The sequence below is a fragment of the Podarcis gaigeae genome (genome assembly GCF_964106915.1).
Source record: "Podarcis gaigeae genome assembly, chromosome: 8".
In the NCBI taxonomy this organism is placed as follows: domain Eukaryota; kingdom Metazoa; phylum Chordata; class Lepidosauria; order Squamata; family Lacertidae; genus Podarcis; species Podarcis gaigeae.
The window spans coordinates 59,499,590-59,521,462 of NC_139684.1; the positions used below are offsets into that span (position 1 = coordinate 59,499,590).

A 21,873-nucleotide genomic window follows, 5' to 3' on the forward strand; every position below is an offset into this window, starting at 1 on the left:
GTTGATGCAAGGTCTCAAGGCCAGCAATGTCACAGCAACTGATAATATATCTAAAGAAGAAGGGGGAGTTAGGTCTCTGTGTTCTTTACTCTAGTGCGGGGGGGGGTGTGTGTGTACTTGTGTTGGTCACCCTTGTAGTTTAAGAGCAGATATGACAATTCCCCAAGTCATCTGCAGAACAGACAAACTTCCTCTCTCAAACAGGAAATGTCTCCTTTCACACTGTCAGCCTCAGTGCAACCCTCACCGCATCCAAATACAGTAAAAATAAAACTGTCAGTCAAAGAAGTATTAGCCAATCATGAGTTTACTCAGTTAAAATTGCTTATAAATAAAACGTTCTGAAGTAAAAAAAAATATCATTTAAGACACAAACACAACTACATGCACAATGCCAGAAGAGGTATTTTATCTTCTGTTTATTGAACCTCATTTAGCTAATATGGAGTCTACAGACAGGGGTTCAGAACTTCCATAGCCTCTCCTGATCCAAAAGACCAGGAGAAAGAGAGCTGTGTATTATCTGCATACTGATGACACTGCAAATCCCCAGATGACCTCAACCACCAGTTTCATATAGATGTGAAAAAGCAAGGACAAGGAGGACAAGCTCAAATGCCATGGGGTCAAGCAGGAATCCCTCAGTGCTATGTTCTGAAATTAATCCTGCAGATACGAGTGGACCCAGCAAAATCGCTGAGTCTCCCAACCAACAGAACCAATCCAGCAAGATAACTATAGTAAATGGTATCAGAAGGTATTGAGAGATCAAGAATAAACTAAGCAGGAGTAAACTCCCGGCTCTTTCCTGACAGAGGCCATATTTCAGGGTGACCAAGGTTGTCTCTTTGCCAAACTCGGGCCTTAATCTGGACTGAAATGGGTCTGGATAATCCAGAATATCCAATAGTGCCTGGAGTTGGCTTTGTTACCAATTTGGGAAGAGGTATCCAGCAGGGATTTTTTTTTAAATATTAAATATGCTCAGAACAAATTTATTGACTTGCAAATGTCAAAAGTCAACATTTTTGACAGGAATTTTACCTTTACATCTTCATCTAGTTTCATGATCTTCTTTATGCGTGCCAATGGAAGTTCCTGAACTCTGAAATCTTTCTGCAGAGATCAACAGAGAAGACGAGACTTTTTATCACTCTGGTACACACAATTCAAAGGCATCTACTACTAAAAAAATTAGCTAACACAAGCTGGCTTACAAACATATTGTACAGGAGATTGTCTATTTTTCCTTTAGGCAGGCTTTTTCGACCTGGTGCCCTCCAGATGTTTTGGGCTACTACTGTACTGGCTGGGGCTGATGGGAGTTGCAGTCTAAAACGTCTGGAGGGCACCAGGTTGAAAAGGCTGCCCTGAGGGAGGACAAATGTGGCCACTTAACATTTGGAGCTGCTTCTGCTCCCCTTCATTAGAGTGCCATTGCTATGGTTATGCAAGTGACCCACAGATCTGAAAAGGACAGTTTGGCTTCTGTAATAAAATCAAAATCTCCACAGGGATTGTCAGGAAAGGCACCTGACAATTACCCAATTCAAAAAAGCAGAAACAAAACAGGCTTAGCAGCAGCGATGTCAACTCTTAGTTATCCTAAAAATGAATCCTGCTCTAATAAATTATGTTCTGTTATCTCCCCACCCCCAAGGTCAGACTGGACAGGCATTTCTAAAGTTCAAGGGAAAATCTCTATAGCTTCAGGGTCACTAAAAAAGCACAAAAGAGATTCTGGTTTATCTTCCAGCTGTTGTGACTGCTTATGAAGAGATGTTTCTAAGCAGAACCTCACCAGTCGATCTTAACAAGCATGGGATTAATATGGGGGGCACTCCCAGTTATGCAGGGTCCAGGCTGCAATATGATCTTTAAAGCAGTGTTTCCCAACCTTGTGCCTCCAGCTGTTTTTGGACTACAATTCCCATCATCCCTTGCCACTGGTCTTGCTAGTCAGGGATGATGGGAGTTGTAGTTCAAAAACAGCTGGAGGCACAAGGTTGGGAAACACTGCTTTAAAGATCCAACTCCTGTCCTCTGAAGTGGGCCTAGAATCTAAAAGGTCAGTACAGCTGCTACTGTATGAAGTATAGACACCCATGATTCTGCACCTTTCACAAGTGATGGCTTTTCACACCCGTTGAAACTTCAAGATCATTTGAGAGGAACAGCCATCAAGTAAGCAGTCTGTGAAAAGAACTGAGTGGCAGGAGACCTCTTGACCTGGATGGACATTTATCTGCACTGTTCTTGGATTCAACTGTCAACCCTTGTGTGCACAAACAAAGCAAGCACTGGTTCCAGAGAGAAAGAAGCTCCCAGATGCTTAGATCATACACACTGGCACCATCAGCATACAGGTGACACTGCATACCAAAGCTCAGGAAGATCTTGCCCAGCAGCTTCTTGCAGATGTTGAAATTACAGAGGTGACGATGTGAAACTTTGAGGAACATACTGGTAGCCGTGATGTACAACAGGCTGCATTCTGAGAGAAATTAGCACAGTAGTATGCTAGCTGCATGAGAATTATGTTGGCCTACTTCAGTAGGTTGTTAAAGGATGACCAAAATAATATGGGAAACACTTGGAAAAGTGCATTGCAAAAACTTTGTGTTACCATAATCTCCACTGTCTCCTACAAATAATGGAATTAACACCTTGTGGTTAATTCCAAATAATGGAATTAACACCATGTCAAATACAGCCAAGAGGTTTAGGACAGTGGTTGCCCAAATGTATTTCAAGAAACACCAGGATTCCTTGGAACATCAACAACCACTCTTCAGTTAAAAGAGTAGACACGTTTCTCTGAAAACAGCTGCTTCCCTGCAACACAAGGTGTGCTCCAGGACAGAGTGCTCAGCTGATGTGAGAGGCAACATGCCATGTGAAGTTAAGGATGTCTCAGAAGCATCCACAACTGCAGGCTAATGTGAAGGGTTTTTTCCTACAGTCAAGTCAATGTGTAACTAGTCTCCTTAAGCTAGAAAAATATGGGAGAAAGAAAGAAAGAAAGAAAGAAAGAAAGAAAGAAAGAAAGAAAGTTTTTCTTCTACTGATCTTTCAGAACAGCCAAGAGGGATACCATCAGTAAGAGTTGTATCCAACTCAATTTGACTCAGTAGTCACACTGAAATTAAAGGACTGAACACTGTCATTTTCACTTATTTAAATGGGTCTACTCTGAGCAGGACTAGAATGAAATACAAACCAATGCCTTTGTCTCACATCCAGACCAGGCATATGACTGAAGTGGGACTTGGGCCCATTGATTTCATTGGATACATATAGCCCAACAACAGACACTGAGGTCACATCAAACAGCAGCAGAATCTGAACATTTTGTACACCCGCCAATTGCACAGTACAGGCAAATCAAGACCTCTATTTGCATAGAGGAACATTTAGTGGACTGGCTGTACAAGACGTAATTTCAGCAATGATTATAAACAGTATAGCTGTAGAGGGCTTTTTTGTAATTATCTTTCTTCCACAGTCCCTATTAAAATTTCCAATCAGGCAGAAGGGTTATAGCTTGACATTCAATGTTTTGTTCATTCACAGTGTAATAAATTGACTCACGTGTCCAGAGTACTAAAAAAACCCAAAAAACCCGCACCAAAAAACTGCCCCTTTTTGGAAAGCTGCACAAGACTTTTTACCACTGAGCTGAAATCTCAGACTTGCAGCTCCTACATGTCAGAGCTATGTTTACTAAAGGAACATAATTAATTCTGATTTTTATGCATCAATATCTTTCCACTGGCCTCCAAAAAGGCAGCTCTAAGCATCAGATCCAAATGGGAAATTTATCTTTAGCCTCTGGTTCCAAAGTGGGCTCTAGGGTTTATTTACAATTATATCAAGACTCTAATACTGATTAATCTCTAAGGTAAATTCTTCAACAAACAGGTCCAAACTTCTTCATAAATTTGTTGATTTAAAAAGAAGTGGGAGCAAGGTCTAAAAGGTATTGTACTCCTGACTGGGAATCTAAGTATAGTTTTTACTTATCAGATTTGTAGAAGGAGGCATATTAACTAACCATTCAAATTTAGATTTTTCTCAGAGATGTGTATGTTTCTGCAATTGATTAGTTACGATGTGTCTTATTTTAAAATATTCAAAAAATTGAGAATTATATCCAATTTTTCTAACGTGGTGGCGATGCAGGTCTCTAAAGGCGTCTTATTCATCTGTGAATCAACTATGTTACGAGTTTAGTTCCTTCACAAATTTATAAAAGGCACTGGACCTCAGGCCAATAAGCCATATGAAAACCTTTCTGAATGCAAGAGTCCTGTTTGGTCCATCAACTGCAGCATGGAGATGCTCTAGAAAAGCCCTTCAGATTGTGCCCTCGTAACTGGTATTCAAAAGCTCACTGCCTCTCACCTTGGCGATTTCATTTGGCCATCATGATTAACAGGCACTAAAAAACCTAACCTCTGCAAATTTGTCTACTCTTTTCCAAGATTCCTCTGAACATACATCACACCACTGAGCTTCTATTAGAGAGATGTGATTTGTGAGGGCATGGGCCCCATGTATTTTCAGTGATCCCACACATATTGTGAAGCAGCCTCCCAAGAGAGACCTCTTCATTACTCGAAGTCCTCCAGAAAGCAAAGACCTTATTATTTGTAAATGCTTTTACCGTCTGATTTTAACAGGCTGATTTATTCCGGCATTTAAGCCTGTGTGTTGCCACATTTAGTATTTCTTGTAGCTAAAAATGACTAATATTTAGTTCTATGTATTTTCCTCATTTCAAATTTGCCACCTTGAGCTTTTTTAAAAAAAAAAGTGGGAAGGTGCTCGATAAATTAAAAACCGAAATAAATAAAATGTAAGAAAATCACATGCGCTAGCTAAAGATATGAATGTCCATGCTTAGTGTGGGTGGCAATCAGATGACAACCACCTAAGTGAGGCATCTACAACAGGCACAATCACTTCTGTGGGACTACAGGTAGCATGAAGGAATGGTGAATGACGGAAAACTGTACAGAAGACCAGATACCTGCCATCCACCTCAGCTGCACGGCCCTACCCACCCACAAAGGCAAACAATACGTTTTCTGACCTGAACATATGTGTCTCTTGTAGTTCTATGGCAGGGGTCAGCAAACTACAGCCCCTGGGCAGGATCAGGCACACCTGAGTCCTAAATCCCGCCCGCGCTGCGAAGTCGGAACCCGCAACTTCCGGTGATGGCAATGGGAGGAAGAGGCCGAGCAGCAGCGGCTCTGCCAATCAAGCGCTGCGCCTGGTTTACTTCAGCGGCATTTGATTGGCAGAGCCACTGCCGCTTGGCCTCTTCCTCCCGCCACTGCCGCCCTGGTGCCCCTGTGGGCCAGAGAGCGGAGCAGACGAGCTCGCTCTGCCTACCCGCTTCACGAGAAGCGGCGGCAGTGGTGGTGGCAGCAGCCCCTGGGAAGGTAAGAGCAGTGCCTTCTTTCTCTCGGTGGGGAGGAAGCCCTTTGCTGAATGAGGCAGGCGGCAAACCAAGAAGGTGGCTTGCACTGTGCATAGGAATTATAGTCCGGCCCTCCACAAGGTCTGAGGGACAGTGGACCGGCCCCCTGTGGAAAATGTTTGCTGACCCCTGTTCTATGGGTAGGCATGGAGCTACGTTATGTTACTGGACACACACAAAACACTGCATTTCTTTGTGTTCTGTTCAATAAGAGAACTGAGCAAATCATACTCCTGGAAAGGCAAATATTAGAGACTTGCCCCTACACAGAATCCAACTCTACAGATGTGGTCCCTTGTAGAATTTTCTCTGTACTGCAAAGCTTCGCAAAAAGGCAGCACAGGAAGCAATTCTCTCTTGTGAAAGGGATGCTGCATGGAAGATGGAGCAAACTTGTTTTCTCCTGCTCTAGAGGGTAGGACCCAAACCAATGGCTTCAAGTCACAGGAAGGGAGGTTCTGACTAAACATCAGGAAGAACTTTCTGAAAGTAAGAGCTGTTTGAGGTGGTAGCCTCTCCTCCATCAGACATTTTTAAGCAGAGGTTGGATGACCATCTGTCATGGATGCTTAGTTGCCATTCTTGCATTGCCGGGGGTTGGACTAGATGACCCTTGGGATCTCTTCTAACTCTACAGTTCTATGGCCCCCTGCTTGTATTGCTGAGTTTATTGGAGGTAAGAAGGACAGTTACAAAAAAAAATCAGAAATTCAAACCCACCCCCCCCGAGAAGGCAGCATAATAATCAGCAATCCCTTGTAGATGAAACTAATCTGGTGGAAAATAACTCCTCCTCAATAATGCTGCAAATATCATATGAAAGTTCTGATTATTATTTTTATGGAATAACTTACCACTGTTAGATTTCGAATCTCCTCCATGACCCGAGGCCAAAAAGACTGAAGGCATTGCTGGGCATCACTGTTGCCTCCTGAGCCAAAGCCCCCATCTGTGGACATTTTAGATGCTAGAAAGAAATTAAGAGACATGTTAGAAGAAGAACTGTCTTGAGGAGCTGCAGAGTTCACATTTCAAAGGTCCTCAGATGGCTTTGGGACATGAAGAGCAAATGCAAAGCCTGCAGTGTTATCCAATAATCTGGGGGTGCTTCCCACAATTCTCCTTCATTACTAAAATTTTCTTAAGAGTCTTGAGAAGACATAAAGGACTTCTCCACAGATTCTATTCTTATATACAGTACCTTTCAGAAAGATCTTACATTTTACATTTCTGACCAAGCAGTGTACTTTTGGGAGTTTATTCTTCTTCCGATTCCTTCAGATTAGGAATGGTTGTTCTGGCTGGGGCTGATGGGAGTTTTAGTTAGCAGTATCTGAAGGGTTGGAGAAGGCTACATTAGACCTTTTCTGCCATAGCACCTACGTTGTAAAACAGTCTCCCCAAAAACCTACATTCCACTATTTTAATTCAGATATTTTTGTACACCAAGGCTGCAATCTCAGTACAGTACTCATACACATGTATTAAATTCTACTGAGCCCTGTGGGTCTTTTGTCAGAGCAGATATGTCAGAAAAATAAATAACTAGATTGTTTGGCATTTAAGTTAACATTTCTTGGCTTGCAGACACTTGTTATGCTTTTTCAATGTTGTTGTCAATTTAACATTTTTGATGGTAAATTTACTGCTTTGTATGATGCTTTTTGAAAAAGTTTATAAATGATATATATCAACTTCAGATCACCTTAGCTTAGGTCTGGGTGGGAGGAAAAGGTTTCCAATTCATTGATGACCTTGAGAAATATTGCCTTTTGGTAGCACGATGCCTTTTGATAGCATGACGGCCACAGAAACAGAAGACATTCCTAAATGTAAAATGAGAATACACTTCACATTCTAGCTAGGAAACAAGTGTTTCCTAGCATTATCCCTTCAAAGACCTTTAACGAAATGGATGCAAAGAAGTGGCACATTTCTCCTAACTTCCTAAGGGCTGCTATCAGGCACAGAATTCTTTGGAATGGCAGTCTGGTAGGAACTTGAAGCTCCATAACTGTACTGCTCATAAGGTAAGTACTTCCTCACCTACAACAGTTGTATCAGAAGGGAAGAAGAAAACAAGAATTAAAAGGGGGAAATACAGAAATCAGCACTCTTTCAGAACAAATTGAGACCCAGCCTCACAGCCGCTAGGCAGAGCCTATCAGTGAGACTGAAGAGCCCTCCTGAGAAGCCAATCTTCAGCTGGCCCTGCCTCCTGTTTAGATGGAAGAGAATATCCCAAAGGAGAAGATATATCTCTCTTGCCTTCACCTGAGAAGTGTGCAATCTCCAGGAGGAGATTGTATACTAGTTTTTTACAGGGGACAAAAGCCTGGGTTGGCCAGAGAAAATTTAAGTTTGTAAGTAAGTAAGAAAATTTAAGACTAGTCAGAAGATAATTCCACAGCTGGTTTTTTCGAAATGACTGTGTTAAATATACCTTCCTAAGTTTGCACAGAGGGGAGAAGAAAACCAGAGATTGTTTTTATTCAGACTTTTAAAGAAAGCAATCTTTCTGCATAGTGGCGTAATGGGAAATGGCTGGGGGCCAGGAACAATTCTAACATAAGTGGGTATGATTCCCACTGACTTATGATCTATTGTGTGTGGTGGGGTTTATTTTGGACTTTTACTCAGGCCGAGAAAGGGAAGAGTGCTCCCCTCCCCAAAGAATGTTGAGAATGCCGTGGTCCTGGGGCAGCTAGCATCTGGACATTGGCTTATGCTATGTAAAGCAACAACCTATTGCTTAAAAAAATAGTAACCACAGTGCTAAATAATTCTATTGTGGAAAATTATTAGTACTTAAGTTTGCAGATACAACTCCATGAAGAACAATAAATTCTGCTGCTATAAAAGAAAAGGAAAAATCAGAAGTTAGATAGGACTGGTTAAGTTTTCTAAGACTGGATTTTGATGAATACTCCCTAATGGCACAGCATCTGCAATATCTTGAGAAAATAAAAGATCGCTCGCAGCTTCTATAGAACATACTTATTTAAATGTAATCAATCCACTCAAATATGCAATTAGTTGACAACCCTAATAAGTTATGCTGCCACGTGTATGTAATTTCCATAATATATACCAAATAGATAATTCATGTGGAGCTGAAAAGACCAAGGCAATATGCAGCCTGATCCCGGGCAACAAAAGCAGGGCAAACCCCCACCAGCTGCGAGCACATTGTTTACTGATGCAATCTATATCACAGCAGGCCAGAGCAAGCTTGCAACAGAAAAGCACCTGCAGAGCAAACAGGTCCAAATGACAAGGCCACACCACCCAACATCTCATCTCATCTCACTGCAGAATCTAATTAGGCCTCTGGGGAAGGGAAATAACTTAATACATAGTCATATATGGTGGTGTGGATTGTGCTCCGACCCCAGTGGGCCACTTTGTGTATTCTGCCCCATCCTGGGAGATCCAAAAAACATTTCTGCATAGTGGTGGTACATGCAGCAGGGCATGGCACTTGCATTGCGTTGTACTGAACAGTCAACCTGCTCATGCAAGATACATGTACTTCCACACCAGTGCAAACACCTTGTCCATGAGGTGGGGGAAGAAAACTTCAGGAATCATATAGATGATGACCCAAAACACACCTTCCAAAATTAATTTTAGTCCATCTTTAAGTTGGCATCATAGTTCTACAGTGGTACCTCGGGTTAAGTACTTAATTTGTTCTGGAGGTCCGTTCTTAACCTGAAACTGTTCTTAACCTGAAGCATCACTTTAGCTAATGGGGACTCCTACTGCTGCCGCACCGCCAGAGCATGATTTCTGTTCTCATCCTGAAGCAAAGTTCTTAACCTGAGGTACTGTTTCTGGGTTAGTGGAGTCTGTAACCTGAAGCGTATGTAACCCGTGGTACCACTGTATTATGTTCTTGCACTGTCCACGGGAGATTATTCCAGATTTCCACATCAGATTTCCATCAGACATTTATATTTTATTTTCTAGCCTTTTATGTAAAGAAAGGGCTTATCTGGAATTCTCAAACAGAAGTACAAGAATGATGACCAAGCGTCCCAGAAAGCTTGCCCAACGCTACCAGTTCCCCCAGTAAAATTAAACTGCATGGTATTTTACAGCACACACAGTTTTTGTGGGTTGATGGCAAGAAATAATGGCTCAGGTGAACTGAGAACATCTCAGGATATTCTCCCAGCCCCAGAATGCTCAGCAACAGAGGGGTCCTCAGCAAATAAGCTAGTATGTGGAAGTGTTCTCCTAAAAGGGGGGGGGGGAAGGGTTAAGAGACTGTTCCTTGACAAGAGCACACACATACTGGCATAAAATTTACTAGGGGGTTTATATCTCTTTTAACCATTAACACTGTTTGCCTTCAGATGCTTAGAAATTTTTAAGAACATCAGCAATTGAAAGGTGTGCCTAGATCTTTTCCCTACATAAAGGCAAGTCTTGATTTAAGGACACACAACTAATCCCCCAGATCTGCTCTGTCCTGGCAGGAATCTCTTATGTAACTGATCTTTCAATGTTAGCACACTAGAACCAGGCAGGACTTTCTCCTTTCAAGCAGCAATATAATTCACTCAAAAAACCAAAATCAATATAATATCCCACCACCCTGCAATTTCCCCCTCTCAGTAGCTATTTTGCATCCCAATCTATTTAACCTCTGCCTTGTGCTAAAGCGAGAGAACAAGAATAAAACATGCCAGTCACTTGAAAAAATGTTTGCTATCAGTTATACCACAATTTGGGTGTTTTTTTATGGTATATCTCACAAAAAAATAAAAGATCAAACTATTTTAAAGATACATCTGGGGGGAAATGACATTTTGAAAAAAATAACAGAACAGCAATGGAACAGAATCAGTTTAGGACTGAAGTAAAAGCATCTGGCACAAAATGTGTGGAGCAGGAGAAGAGAGGAAGAAGTTTGATTTCTTTTTCCCATAATGAGTCTAGGAAATATGGGGGGACATAAATCAAATCTTTTTATTCCTAGCTATTCTCTAACATAGTTGAAAATGTGTACTTGTTTTTCTAAGTTGCCTATTGGCACAGAGTGTCCCTAAGACTAAAGTGCTTCAATCCTCTCTTACTAGGTCAAGCGATAGGTTGACTAGAGCAGGGCAGGGCAGCCTTACTGATGCTCTTAAAGCACTTCACATACATTGCCTCCAGAATTGTTAACTCTAGCAAGATGCCATGTTCTCCTTGACATGGCCCCACTTCAAGTTTCTCTCTACCACACCCTCTCCGCAGAAGCTTAGGCACACTTCTTTGTGTAGTATATCATCATATGGTGCTATTCCCTAGCCTGCAACACTGGTTGTCACTGGCATGGAAACACATGAAATGAAGAAGTCACTACCACACAAGGAAACAAGCCTAAATGTGAAAGAAGGGGAGACAGAACTCAACAGAGCTGCCATTTTCAGAGGCAGCATTATGCTGAGTGTAAGGTGTTCTTCCATCTTAACACAAACCATTATCATTATCCCCTTATTGCTGGGGGAGGGGATTATGAAGGTTGACAAAAATCTGTGTCTTCCTGCATCAGCTACATGCTGGCAAGAACTGGAAGTCAGGTAGGCAATGGCATACCTGCAAAAACAGCCACATTATTCTACATTATGGTATTCTTTTAAAAAGTTTCCTGTTTTTACATGATGCTTTAAAACCTAAACATCAGTGCTTCCTTTAAAAGTATCAGGGAGAAGAAATGGAGCCTGGTTTAGTAAGTTGTCTGCAGAATGAAAAGCCTACTAGAAACTTTCATTCAACAATCACAGAATAGCAAGAGATAGCAAAACAGCATTCCTGCCCCCATTGTTGCATCCTACATTTGGGTGAATGCTTTAACATATCGCACCTCTGCTCACAAAACTAAATTGCTTACAGTAATTTTTCAAACTTTCCACCTTCAGAGAACATTTTCCACATCTTTGCTGAGGAACTTCAGCCTCGCCATCAGCCCACTTGAATTGCGACTGTGTCCGACTTCTGTAGGCGACACACATTTCAGGGAGGATTTCCCAACATTACTGATTTTCTCGTTCAGGAACCCCCTAGTTTCTCTGGGCAGAATTTCAAAAAACAATACCTTGAAGACTGCTAGGTCCATATGCTCTTTAAGCCTAAAATTTTCATTTACAATACCAGTAAGAAAAGTTTCTAGCTCTCAGTGCAAATGACAAAAGTTTGAGAACACATGGGGAAATGCTTAGTAAAGGTTGGGAGGGGACATGGCTACCAGAAAGATTTCCAACATCATTAGATGGTGGTGGCAAGAATGCAACATACATACTTTATTTGCTTATATTAAAAATATTGGATTGCTTTGGAACTGCATATAAATGAGATCCCACTTCCCATTCTGCAGTTGTTGCATATATATGTAGATACTTTTAAAGCGTGTATTAATTTTCCACGTTGAACTGTGCTATGCTATATTTATCTTACAAAAACAACACTGAAAACTGCTGCATATTCTCAGCAATAGGAGTTTCCAAAATATGGGCTCATTTTACATTCACTTTTCTTATACTGGTTTCTCTCTTCATCCCTAACACAAATAAACGGAAAAAAGAACGGGAGGGGAATAATTTGAGCATACAATGACACATACACCAGTCCCAAGGATGTTTGCTTCAAGCTTTATACCACTCTGCAAAATTCACAAGCAATGTTTCTCTTTTTAGCAACTGACCTAATCAGTGAGAAACGGCAAGCAAAATGTGTACTTTTGTTATCAGATAACATTATTCAGTATCAATAACCATCTACATGACATATGATTCTCCCAAACTGAAGCTTAATTTTATTTCTTTTAAACAGTATCATGCTATAGCAGCAAAGCCAGGAAAAAGAACAACATTTGGTTCTTTAACACACTATTTGCTGAAAGGACAAGAGTTCCTCCACCCAGAGCTGCACAACAGTTACTCAACTGTAGCCCAGCTGTTCAACTATGGCTCCCCCAACGCCTTCAGTGCAAGTCTGGCCTACAAGCTTGGCCCCATTCCTGCTCACTTTCACAAGCAACCTACACTGTTGTAGGCACACTATGTCTACAAGATATTGTGCACAATATGCATGGGAGACAGAGCTAAACCATACAACCTGAACTTATCTGATACTATGGACTCTAGTCCCTATCATTCCTGACTACTGCCTGTGGCTTATGGGAGTGCAATTTCAAAACATCTGAAAAGGCACCATGTTGTTGTTTCAGCCCTTACCTCTGGTAAAAGTATTTCTCAAACCCAGTTCACACATCACAGGAAGCCATGGTCAATGGCTCCCTGTGAGCAAGCAAGGTACATGGTGCCCAGTCACTCCACTTGTTGCTCCTTTGCCACAAGAAGGAGTAACAAGTGATGAAGCCTGGATTGCTGTTATGTCCAAACTGGGATCATCATTTGTTTATCCTTAACAACCATGATCAGGAAGCCAAGAATAAACCATGATTTAATGATAACTGTTTGTCAGGGAGAAACAAACTATGACCTCCAATTTGGATGCAAGGGCAACCAACACAAATGCTATTGGGGAAGAGCAAAGTGAGAGCAATCAGGCAGTACATGCTAGCATGCTGCTCATGCACGGTAAGTAATTAACTATGGCTTACCGTGATGTGTGAACTGGGCCACTGCCAATGTCAATCAGATTTCTCCCTCACCCCCCTTAAATTGCAGGAAACTGAACTGAAATAGTTCAGGCTTGTCAATATTTAAAAATGCAAAATACAACAAGAGACAATATGGTGTGTTGCTTTAACATTAATTTATTCAAAATTTAGATGCAGAAAGAATAAATGCACCTGCTTTTCTTTTAAAGAGATAGCACCGTATAATGGGATAACGGAACTTGGGTCTGGAAGACATAGTGTCCCAATCCCACATCAACCCCATGTATTTACTGGGAAGTCTCAGCTAGCTCCAACTGTTTCATTGTAGTTTCACATGAGTCAAAATGTGTAAACTCTATACATACTTGCAGTGGCAGTGGAAAGAACCCATACAAGTCTGACATCTCATGTGAAGATGACACTGGGATCTATTTTTACATACTCAATGCAAGTGAACTTTCAAAATAAAGCTGATCTTCCCATTAGAGGCCAATTGTGTGTGTATGCATATATAAATATGTAGATCTGCATCGAAGGTTAGAAAGCGCCCAGGCTAAAAAGCCACCCAACTCTTAGGCTGAAGCTGATATCTAGAAAGTGAATTTATTCCAAATTTATATTCCACTCTTCCTTCCCAAAAGGAGACTATGGCAGCTCACAATAAAATTATGTAAAAGCAATTCAAAACTACACATCACAAACAAATGTTAAAAACAGTACTATCCTTCATAAAAATATTGGCCAAATAAGTATTTACATGTTTGCTGAATACAGGAAAGGGGTGGTGGGGATGGCGGGGGAGAGAACTGCCTGACTTCCCTTAGGATGGAGTTCCATGGCTGGACCCAAATTATTTTTTCCAACACTACTTGTACCTCTACAGCTACACAAACTGAAATTTTGTCCACAAAATTACTGGCTGGAAAGTCTACACACATAGTAGGGAATCACCTTGCCCTCAAAAAGCAAGAGAAAAGGTTTATGTACACACAGAGGATGGCATAAGAACATAGAAATAAGTGTCAAGTGTTAAGGCAAGCATGCCTAGTCCTGGTTCCATTCCCCCATTGTGCATAAAGTAAAATATGTGGTTATGGCCAGACGGCCTTAAAAAGGGACTAGGCAATTCATGGGGGATAGATCTATCAACAGTTACTGGTCACATTAGATAAATAAAACCTCCATATACCTCAAGTGATGGGTGGGGAAAGCAACAGGGAGGAGCTATTGCCTTCAGGCAAGTTTCCCAGAAGCACATGGCTGTCCACTCTTGGAAACAAAACACATGCCTACAGGAATCATTGGCTGGGTCTGGCAAAGTCCTTATCATCTAGCAAGAGACATTTTCAATTGGCAGTGAAGTGTGTATCCCATGCATCTACAAATGCACTGGGCAGCACAGTAATTGACTTCTTGACTCTTTCAACTTTTAAGATCGTTTTTAGTTCTCATGGCTGCACAAGGAAGTTGGAAAATAAATCAGAGCAAAACAGCAAAAAGCCAGAGTAAACTTTTATAGGCAGCAACCAACTTCCCACCAGATGCATGAAGTAGACCAAGAAAGTGGGAACACAAGAGGGGTACTGAAAAAGGAACTTGTAACCAGCATGTTTATTGTGATCATAGAATCTCTCAAGGTGCAGACATGGCACTGCCTCTTAGAAGCATAACTGATTTGGTTCTATTGTGTTGCTTCTATAACCATCTCTTCTTAAATAGATACTCAAGTGCTAACATTTCCACATATATGAAAAAGAATCTGTGGCTCTTAACCTGGCTGTTAACTTGTGGAAAAGTTTACTTTCACTAACTTCTTTTTGTTAAGTGTTTATAATCCACACAATTAAGAGTAGCTAAGCACAAGTTGTGCCCACAAAATAAAGAATAAGAAGTTAAGTAAAGCCGCACCATACATAATCCAATTCATGTACTCAAAAACTTGATACACTGGTGAAACATAGTTGCCTTGGCAGTTTCTTTCATGCAAGGTCGGAGGATTTTCAATTTACAAGGAGACGGAGGAATCACAAGTGGCTACAGAAACAGCATGCAGCAAAATTCCAGAAGAAAGGTAATAAGCTAAATGCTCACCAAGAGAAGAAATGACCTTTTGCTGGTGCCGCACCACAATCACAGTCCATTTGGAAAATGCTTCACTTGCTAGTTTTAAAAAGTAATGTATTAAGAGAAAAGCAAAACTCATTGGCATTGCTATTTCCATCTATTGTAGTTGTCTTTAAACAGAGCAGTTCAAGGACATAAATAAAAATGGTACTTCCAAAGTTAAACATTTACTGGGTCTAGTTTATCAAACGGCTCATTATTTTACATTTCCTCACAACCATTCAGATTTTCCAGGTTAGCAAGGTACTTTCCAAATGTGGAACCACCTTAGAAAAGATCGATTCAACATTGTAATTTAGATATGTTGTTAAATGCAAGTCAGAAAAGACTGAAACTCAGGGGTGAAACACTGCATGTCATGTGCTGAATAGTACACAGGTGGTGTGGTTTGTTCTTTAAGTTTTGTGATTTGAGGGTGAACTCTGTGGTGTGCTCTCTTTTAAGCTGGTAACATTCTGAAAAACAGGAGACCTCATGCTTAAGGCACACTGATCCCACCCTAATCTGCACCTCCTCCTGCCCATTCATCTTTCCAAAGTGTTAAGAGACTAGTTTCTTCGACCCTAAGACACTGTTTAAAAACAGTAATCTTGAGCAGTATTTTATATACATTTTCCAAAAAAAACTAAACAAAACACACACACACATTTTAGAAATAGGTAAGATTTAACTTCCTATTGGGGAGAACGGCTGTAGCTCAGTAGCAGAGCACACATTCAGTATACAAAAGTTCCCATGTTCAGTCCCTGGCATCTCCTGATAGGGCTGGGAAGGACCCTTGCTTGAGACCCTGGAAAGCTGCTGCTAGTCAGTTCAAACCAGGGGTGGGGAACCTCCAGGCATAGCTATCAACTTTCAGATTTGAAAATAAGGGATCAGCAGCCTCACCTGTCCCAGGGTCAGTCTACGGGATATCTAACAATCCGGGATAGCAGTGGGAATAAGGAAATTTCCCACAAAAAAGGGAAGGTTGACAGCTATGCCTCCAGGTCATGGGCAAAATCTGGCCTGGAATGGATCACGTGACATCAGGTGTGAGGCAGGTACCAATGTGGCTACTAAGGAACTATTAGGGGCTTAATGAGTTCCCAATTGTTCCTTTGGTGGAGCAAGACACTTTCCTGTCCCCATCAATAGCACAATTCAAAGTGTTGATGCTGACCTTTAAAGCCCTAAATGGCCTCGGTCCTGTATACCTGAAGGAGTGTCTCCACACCCCCCCATAGTTCAGCACAGACACTGAGATTGAGCGCCGAGGACCTTCTGGTGGTTCCCTCACTGCAAGGTGAAGCTACAGGGAACCAGGCAGAGGGCCTTCTCAGTAGTGACATCCACCCTGTGGAATGCCCTCCCATCAGATGTCAAGGAAATAAGCAACTATCCTACTTTTAAACAACATCTAAAGGTGGCCCTGTTTTGGGGAGTTTTTAATGTTTAATGCTGTATTGTGTTTTTAATATTTGATTGGGAGCCACCCAGAGTAGCTGGGGAAACCCAGCCAGATGGGCGGGGTATAAATAAATTATTGTTATTATCATCATAGCACAAAACAGTTTGTATTGAAACTGCTGCTAAAACCTAGCTTTTTTGTAGAGAACTGACTTATGCAGCTGACACCGTCAGAAAACAGGTTTGAACCCAAAGCTGTTGCAAATACCTGACAACCAGCTGGCTGATGGACAACTCGGAAGCACTGCATAAGGACCTTAGACAGGTGAGTAGAACAAGTCACTTGTCAGGTATCTTCTGTCATATCGGTCTGACTCAGTATAAGGCAGCTTCCTTTATGTCTTCTTGGTGGCCTCTTAAAAGAACATATTTACTGTATCATTTCAGGAAAACATGGGAGCTAGAATTTTCATCAAACCTCTGAGTGGACAATTAAAGAGTTAGTATACCTTCAGGAGCCACACAGCTCACAGCTGCTTATTCCTAGACACTTTCCTAAGTCATCCAAATTTAGTACGAGGTGCCACACATTTCCACAGATAATTGTGTACTGGCTGTACTGCAACAATGAGGGGGCCAGCTACATGTCTTGTGATCTACACTTTGGCCACCCTTGGCCATTGTGTGATCTGAGCATCTTGTAGGTGGTCTTTACCAACTCAAGAAGTTGGCCCAGGTCAACATCAATGACCAGATTATAACAACTGAAAACATAAATGTTCTGAACCAGCTACTGAACCACAGCAAGCACAGCAATGTGAGTCCAACTTCTGTTATTTTTCATTCCATGTTGCATTTAATGGAAGCTCTAAGAAGTTCTAACTGTAGAGGGTACAGACTGCTTCCTCCATTCTCTGCAATTCATTCTCAGACTCTGGGAGAATTATGTTTTCAAAACATATCTTAAGCACCACACTCAACAAATGTAGATTTTCTTGATTTTTACAAAGCTGGCTAAACATTATCTGTAATCCCTTATCCTTTATGATTGCAGATGGTGTAAAATATTCTAATATTTTTTTTAGTTTGTTATGGTATTGTATGCTGAAAAGTTCCAATCTTTTTTTTTTTTTTGAAAAAGTAATTATTCTAATTATTTTTCATTGGCTTGTGTTAAAAGGACTAAAGGACAGAATAACGTTTAGTGAAAGCATAAGCCAATTACAGTGTTAGAAACAGAGATATTAAAGCTGGGGCTAAATGGTACCTTAAACCTAGGTTATGGGTGCCAAAACATAATGTCTAGGCACACTTTTTTATAACAAGAATACAAAAAGCTGAAAATGAATGAACTGCAGCTAAAATATTGTGTTCATTTTTCACATGGTCCGGTCTTTTCCCTGCCCACCCCCCAATACTCTTAAGAGGGTCTCTTCTCCAGTCTTCAGAGAGTAGCTGGGGTGGGGAGGCAGAAAAGATCCCCCTTTCCTTCCACTCTGCAGTTTTAAACAGAAATTTTACTCGCAATACTGCGCCCTGAACTCAGAAACTGCGCACACTAATGAAATTCCCTGTCGCAAAATGTGCCTAGAACAATGCAAGTTTCAAACACTGGCCAATTATTATTCCTTATAATTCATCCCTTCCTTTTATGGCCAAATTGCACATTTGCAATCTGGGAGTACTCTGTGGGTATGTGGGTGGGTGGGTATGTGTGTTTTCAGGTGTCAGATTCTATGTGCACCACCTCCTACCACTACCGTAGTCCTCTTGAACTTACAGCATTGTGTGTAATGCCCAAGTTCTGCAATCCTCCTCCATCCAAAGACACAGACACAAGGATAATGGAAATCAGGGTATTAAATACATATGTATATGCGTACCTATGTCTCAAACATTACACTGCTAGTGAGAGTCTGCTATATGTACAATATTTCCAGATCATAGATTAGTTGTCAATTTTCTATTTAATTTATGTATAAGATTCTCTCTAAGTGACATACAAAACATTTAATCTGCAGGGTGTGGGGTATCAGTTTAATACAAATTGTTATAGGGTGTGTTTAGAATTGGCTGGAAGCCATTAAACACAATTTCCATTTGTATGTACTGTAATGGGAAACTAAGGCTACGTGCAGCTTCCTGGTTTGTTTTGCCACTCATGCAAAGGGAGGAGCAACGGAACTGCATACTAAATAATAATAAACCAGGACATGATCATGTGAACACAGTCACAGTCTTAAAACTGATTCATTTTCACCTATCAAACATTGTGTTAAAATTTGTTTTTTCTATGTAAACAAGAATCACTGGAGAGGATATCTAACTACTTAGGTTAATTATTATAACATGTAGTTATAACAAATGCTATATACATGTGGATTTCCTACTGGACTGAGGGACTAGCAACCAGGAATTGCACATCCAACAACTTGAACTGTGCAACACGTATAGTTCTCCATAAATACTTATGACTCTACTCAGCGTTTGAAATTGAAAATTGAAATTTAGCACCTGGCTTTCGACTACTTGCGACCAACTGAAGATGCCTGGGTACCAGTATGGTGCCTTACATCTCCACCTTCTGGAGGTGCATGCCTGGGGATCCTTGGATTTCGACTGTGTTCACGCATTGGCAACACATCCTGACATCCTGTAGAATTCAACCTGCTATATTTTATCTGCACAATCAGGAACCAAAAAGTTGTATTGAAAAATAGGGCTTTCGAGCTGTCAGCCCCCAAAATGGCAACTAGACATTCCATTTTGGCGACTATAACCCTGGTTTAAGGAGCCATTTGGCACCTAGCTTATATATCTAAGTTTCTAACACTGGCTCTACTAAGCAAAAGCATGGACATTAAAAGTTTGCATCACACGGAGATTCTATTTTGCCTAGTAACTCCTAGTCTTTACTTTTGGAACAGTTACAACTCAATCTTATGCTTACTTGAAAGAAGTACCACTGTATTCAAATAGGACTTAGTCGAAAAAATGGGCGTGGAATTGCAGCCTCAGCCTTCATGTAAGCGATCTTGCTTAGCATCCTTACAAAGAAAGTCAACAGAAATATGTTCCTTAGCTCTAAGCAGCAGTAATTCTGCAGTATAAAAGGCACATAAGTTGAATGATGAAAGGCATTCTAAAATGCTGCTACACTGAAGGCTCTATATAGCTGCAAATAAGTATGTTTAATAGTTATAGCAACTATTTAGTATGCATGCTTCCAAATGCTTTCACAAGGTTGAAGAGATACAAGAAGTTATTGATATTATTAACACCTGACAATGCCCACACATAAATGTTCCATAAGCTATTTATCAGAAACCATAACCTGAAGTGCATTTACAAAACATGGTCTATGCCAACTATGTGTTAGCATACATAAACAAACCATATTGGAGGTAATAGAACAATAATAGCAGAGGTTACTACACCATCGAAAAAAGCTGAGTGCATGGGAAATGAAAACAGACAGGCACCTTTAAGACAGGTTTGCCTAGTGCTTTGGGGAAGCTCAAACCATGGCTTAGAACCATGGGTTCTAAACTATGGTTAGCACAAACCACTGAGGGAGGAAAATGGCAGTAGTGAGTAAGATACCCTGAAAATGAGCTTGTCCGCCATTATTAGTCATCTCATTATAGAACACCTAAAAAGCTGCAAGGATCCCCAGGGTTCCCTAGAATGCATGTCTGAAAAGCATCAAGCAGCCTAAAAACCATGGTAAATAGTTCTGATGTTCCATCATTCTTTTCCATGTAGCCTTTCTCTAAACATGTCCTCCTCATAGTCAAGACTCCTATTTCCTTCAGACTTCCCTCAAAAATGCACTTCAATAACCTCATCTTCTCCAAATCCTCTATAACAACCTAATGACAGCCTAAATTTTGTCAAACAGAAGTGAAGACCTCAGTCAAGGCCCTGAATAAGCCTGAACAGAGCAATACTGTTAATGTCACTAAAATGGCAACCACATTTTGAGTGACATCATCAATCCTTTACATGGAGATCTACTGCTATCCTCTATTTGCCAGGTGGTTCAATGACTTGAATAAAGGGACAGGAGGCATGCTTTCATTTTATCTAGGACACAGAACTGCAAGCTTTAGCGAAAACAGGGTCAATCTTGAGAAACTGGGGTGCTAGGATAAAAGGCAAAACAATGCCTGGTTTATGATTCATAAAAAGGCCAGTTCTGCAGTTTCCTAACACACCTTTATGCGTGCAAAGCAGAGTCTATGCATTTAAGGATGGTGGTGACCAATAGGCTTGGCTTGAATCTTATCAGTCCCTTCCATGAGGAGCTAATACTGGGGCAATGCAGAAGCTAGTTGGAAGGAGTAAGTGTAGCAATGTACACAGAATATGCCAGTGGCACAGTCCACATAGAAGCTCTACTGTACAAGCTCCACTAATGTTGCTATTCATTTCAGGAATGTGCCCTAAGTTCTTAACTACAGCAGAAACAGGGATGTGTAGACATTTGCAAAACTTCAGTGCCAGCTGGGGAGGGGGGGGGATGGGAGACCTGAGGACATCCATGAAATGGGATATCTTGCTTTTGCAGTTAAGTGAGAGCTGCTACTGGGCAACAAGAGCATCTGTTTGGGAGATCTATGTCCAGCAAAGGGTTGCTGCTTGCAAATGGGGACAAATGAAGTTAGAGGTAGCTGAAGACAGCAGCAATCTTGCAATCTCAATCTCTCCCTCTCTCTCTCTCTCACTCACACACACACACACACATACACACACACACACATACCCCAGCAGCAGCATACATGGGGTCAGGGCAGTGGAGGAGGAGAAACATGCTTCCTGTCCCCTTCAGCAACTCAAGACACCAGGGCCAATTTTGAGGCAACAAGGCTAATGGGTGGCTGGATTCTTGCCACCCTCAGTCATGAACAGCTGATTCTTGAAGGGTGGTGTAAAATCCATCCTTAGAAACTAACACTTGGTAAAGTTTATTTCCAAAAGACACTGTTATGTCAACACTATGTTTAATGTTGATGCAAAATTAGGTTGTGCCCCTGCTCATCATCCCATTACATTGGGGGGTGGCTGGCAACCTGTTTTGAACGCTCAAAATTTAACTCCCAAAGCCAGTGGAGAAAGGTTGGGCAGGATATAAGGACAGAAAACAACATTCCTTATCATCTTAAATATCACAATCCCTTGGAAACTTTCGGACTGAGGCAAAGGGAGGGAGGGAGAACAATTTCAAGGATTTTTGTTTAAATGGCTTCAGTTTCAG

At 41.2% G+C, this 21,873-nt stretch overlaps 1 protein-coding gene across 5 annotated transcripts in view; it reads right to left on the minus strand.

Moving 5' to 3' along the window:
* Positions 1-21,873, minus strand: part of NFYC (nuclear transcription factor Y subunit gamma) — a 53,784-nt gene that overhangs the window by 17,523 nt on the left and 14,388 nt on the right. For 4 of the 5 annotated variants that reach the window (XM_083751870.1, XM_083751868.1, XM_083751871.1 and 1 more), the window contains exons 2-3: positions 6,343-6,455; positions 1,045-1,116 (exon numbers count right to left, since the gene is read on the minus strand). In XM_083751870.1, the coding sequence (XP_083607996.1) occupies positions 1,045-1,116; positions 6,343-6,447 (177 nt within the window). In that variant the 5' untranslated portion in view covers positions 6,448-6,455. Of the gene's footprint in view, positions 1-1,044; positions 1,117-6,342; positions 6,456-11,372; positions 11,472-21,873 lie in introns of those variants that run through there. The other variant, XM_083751867.1, reaches the window with a different exon arrangement.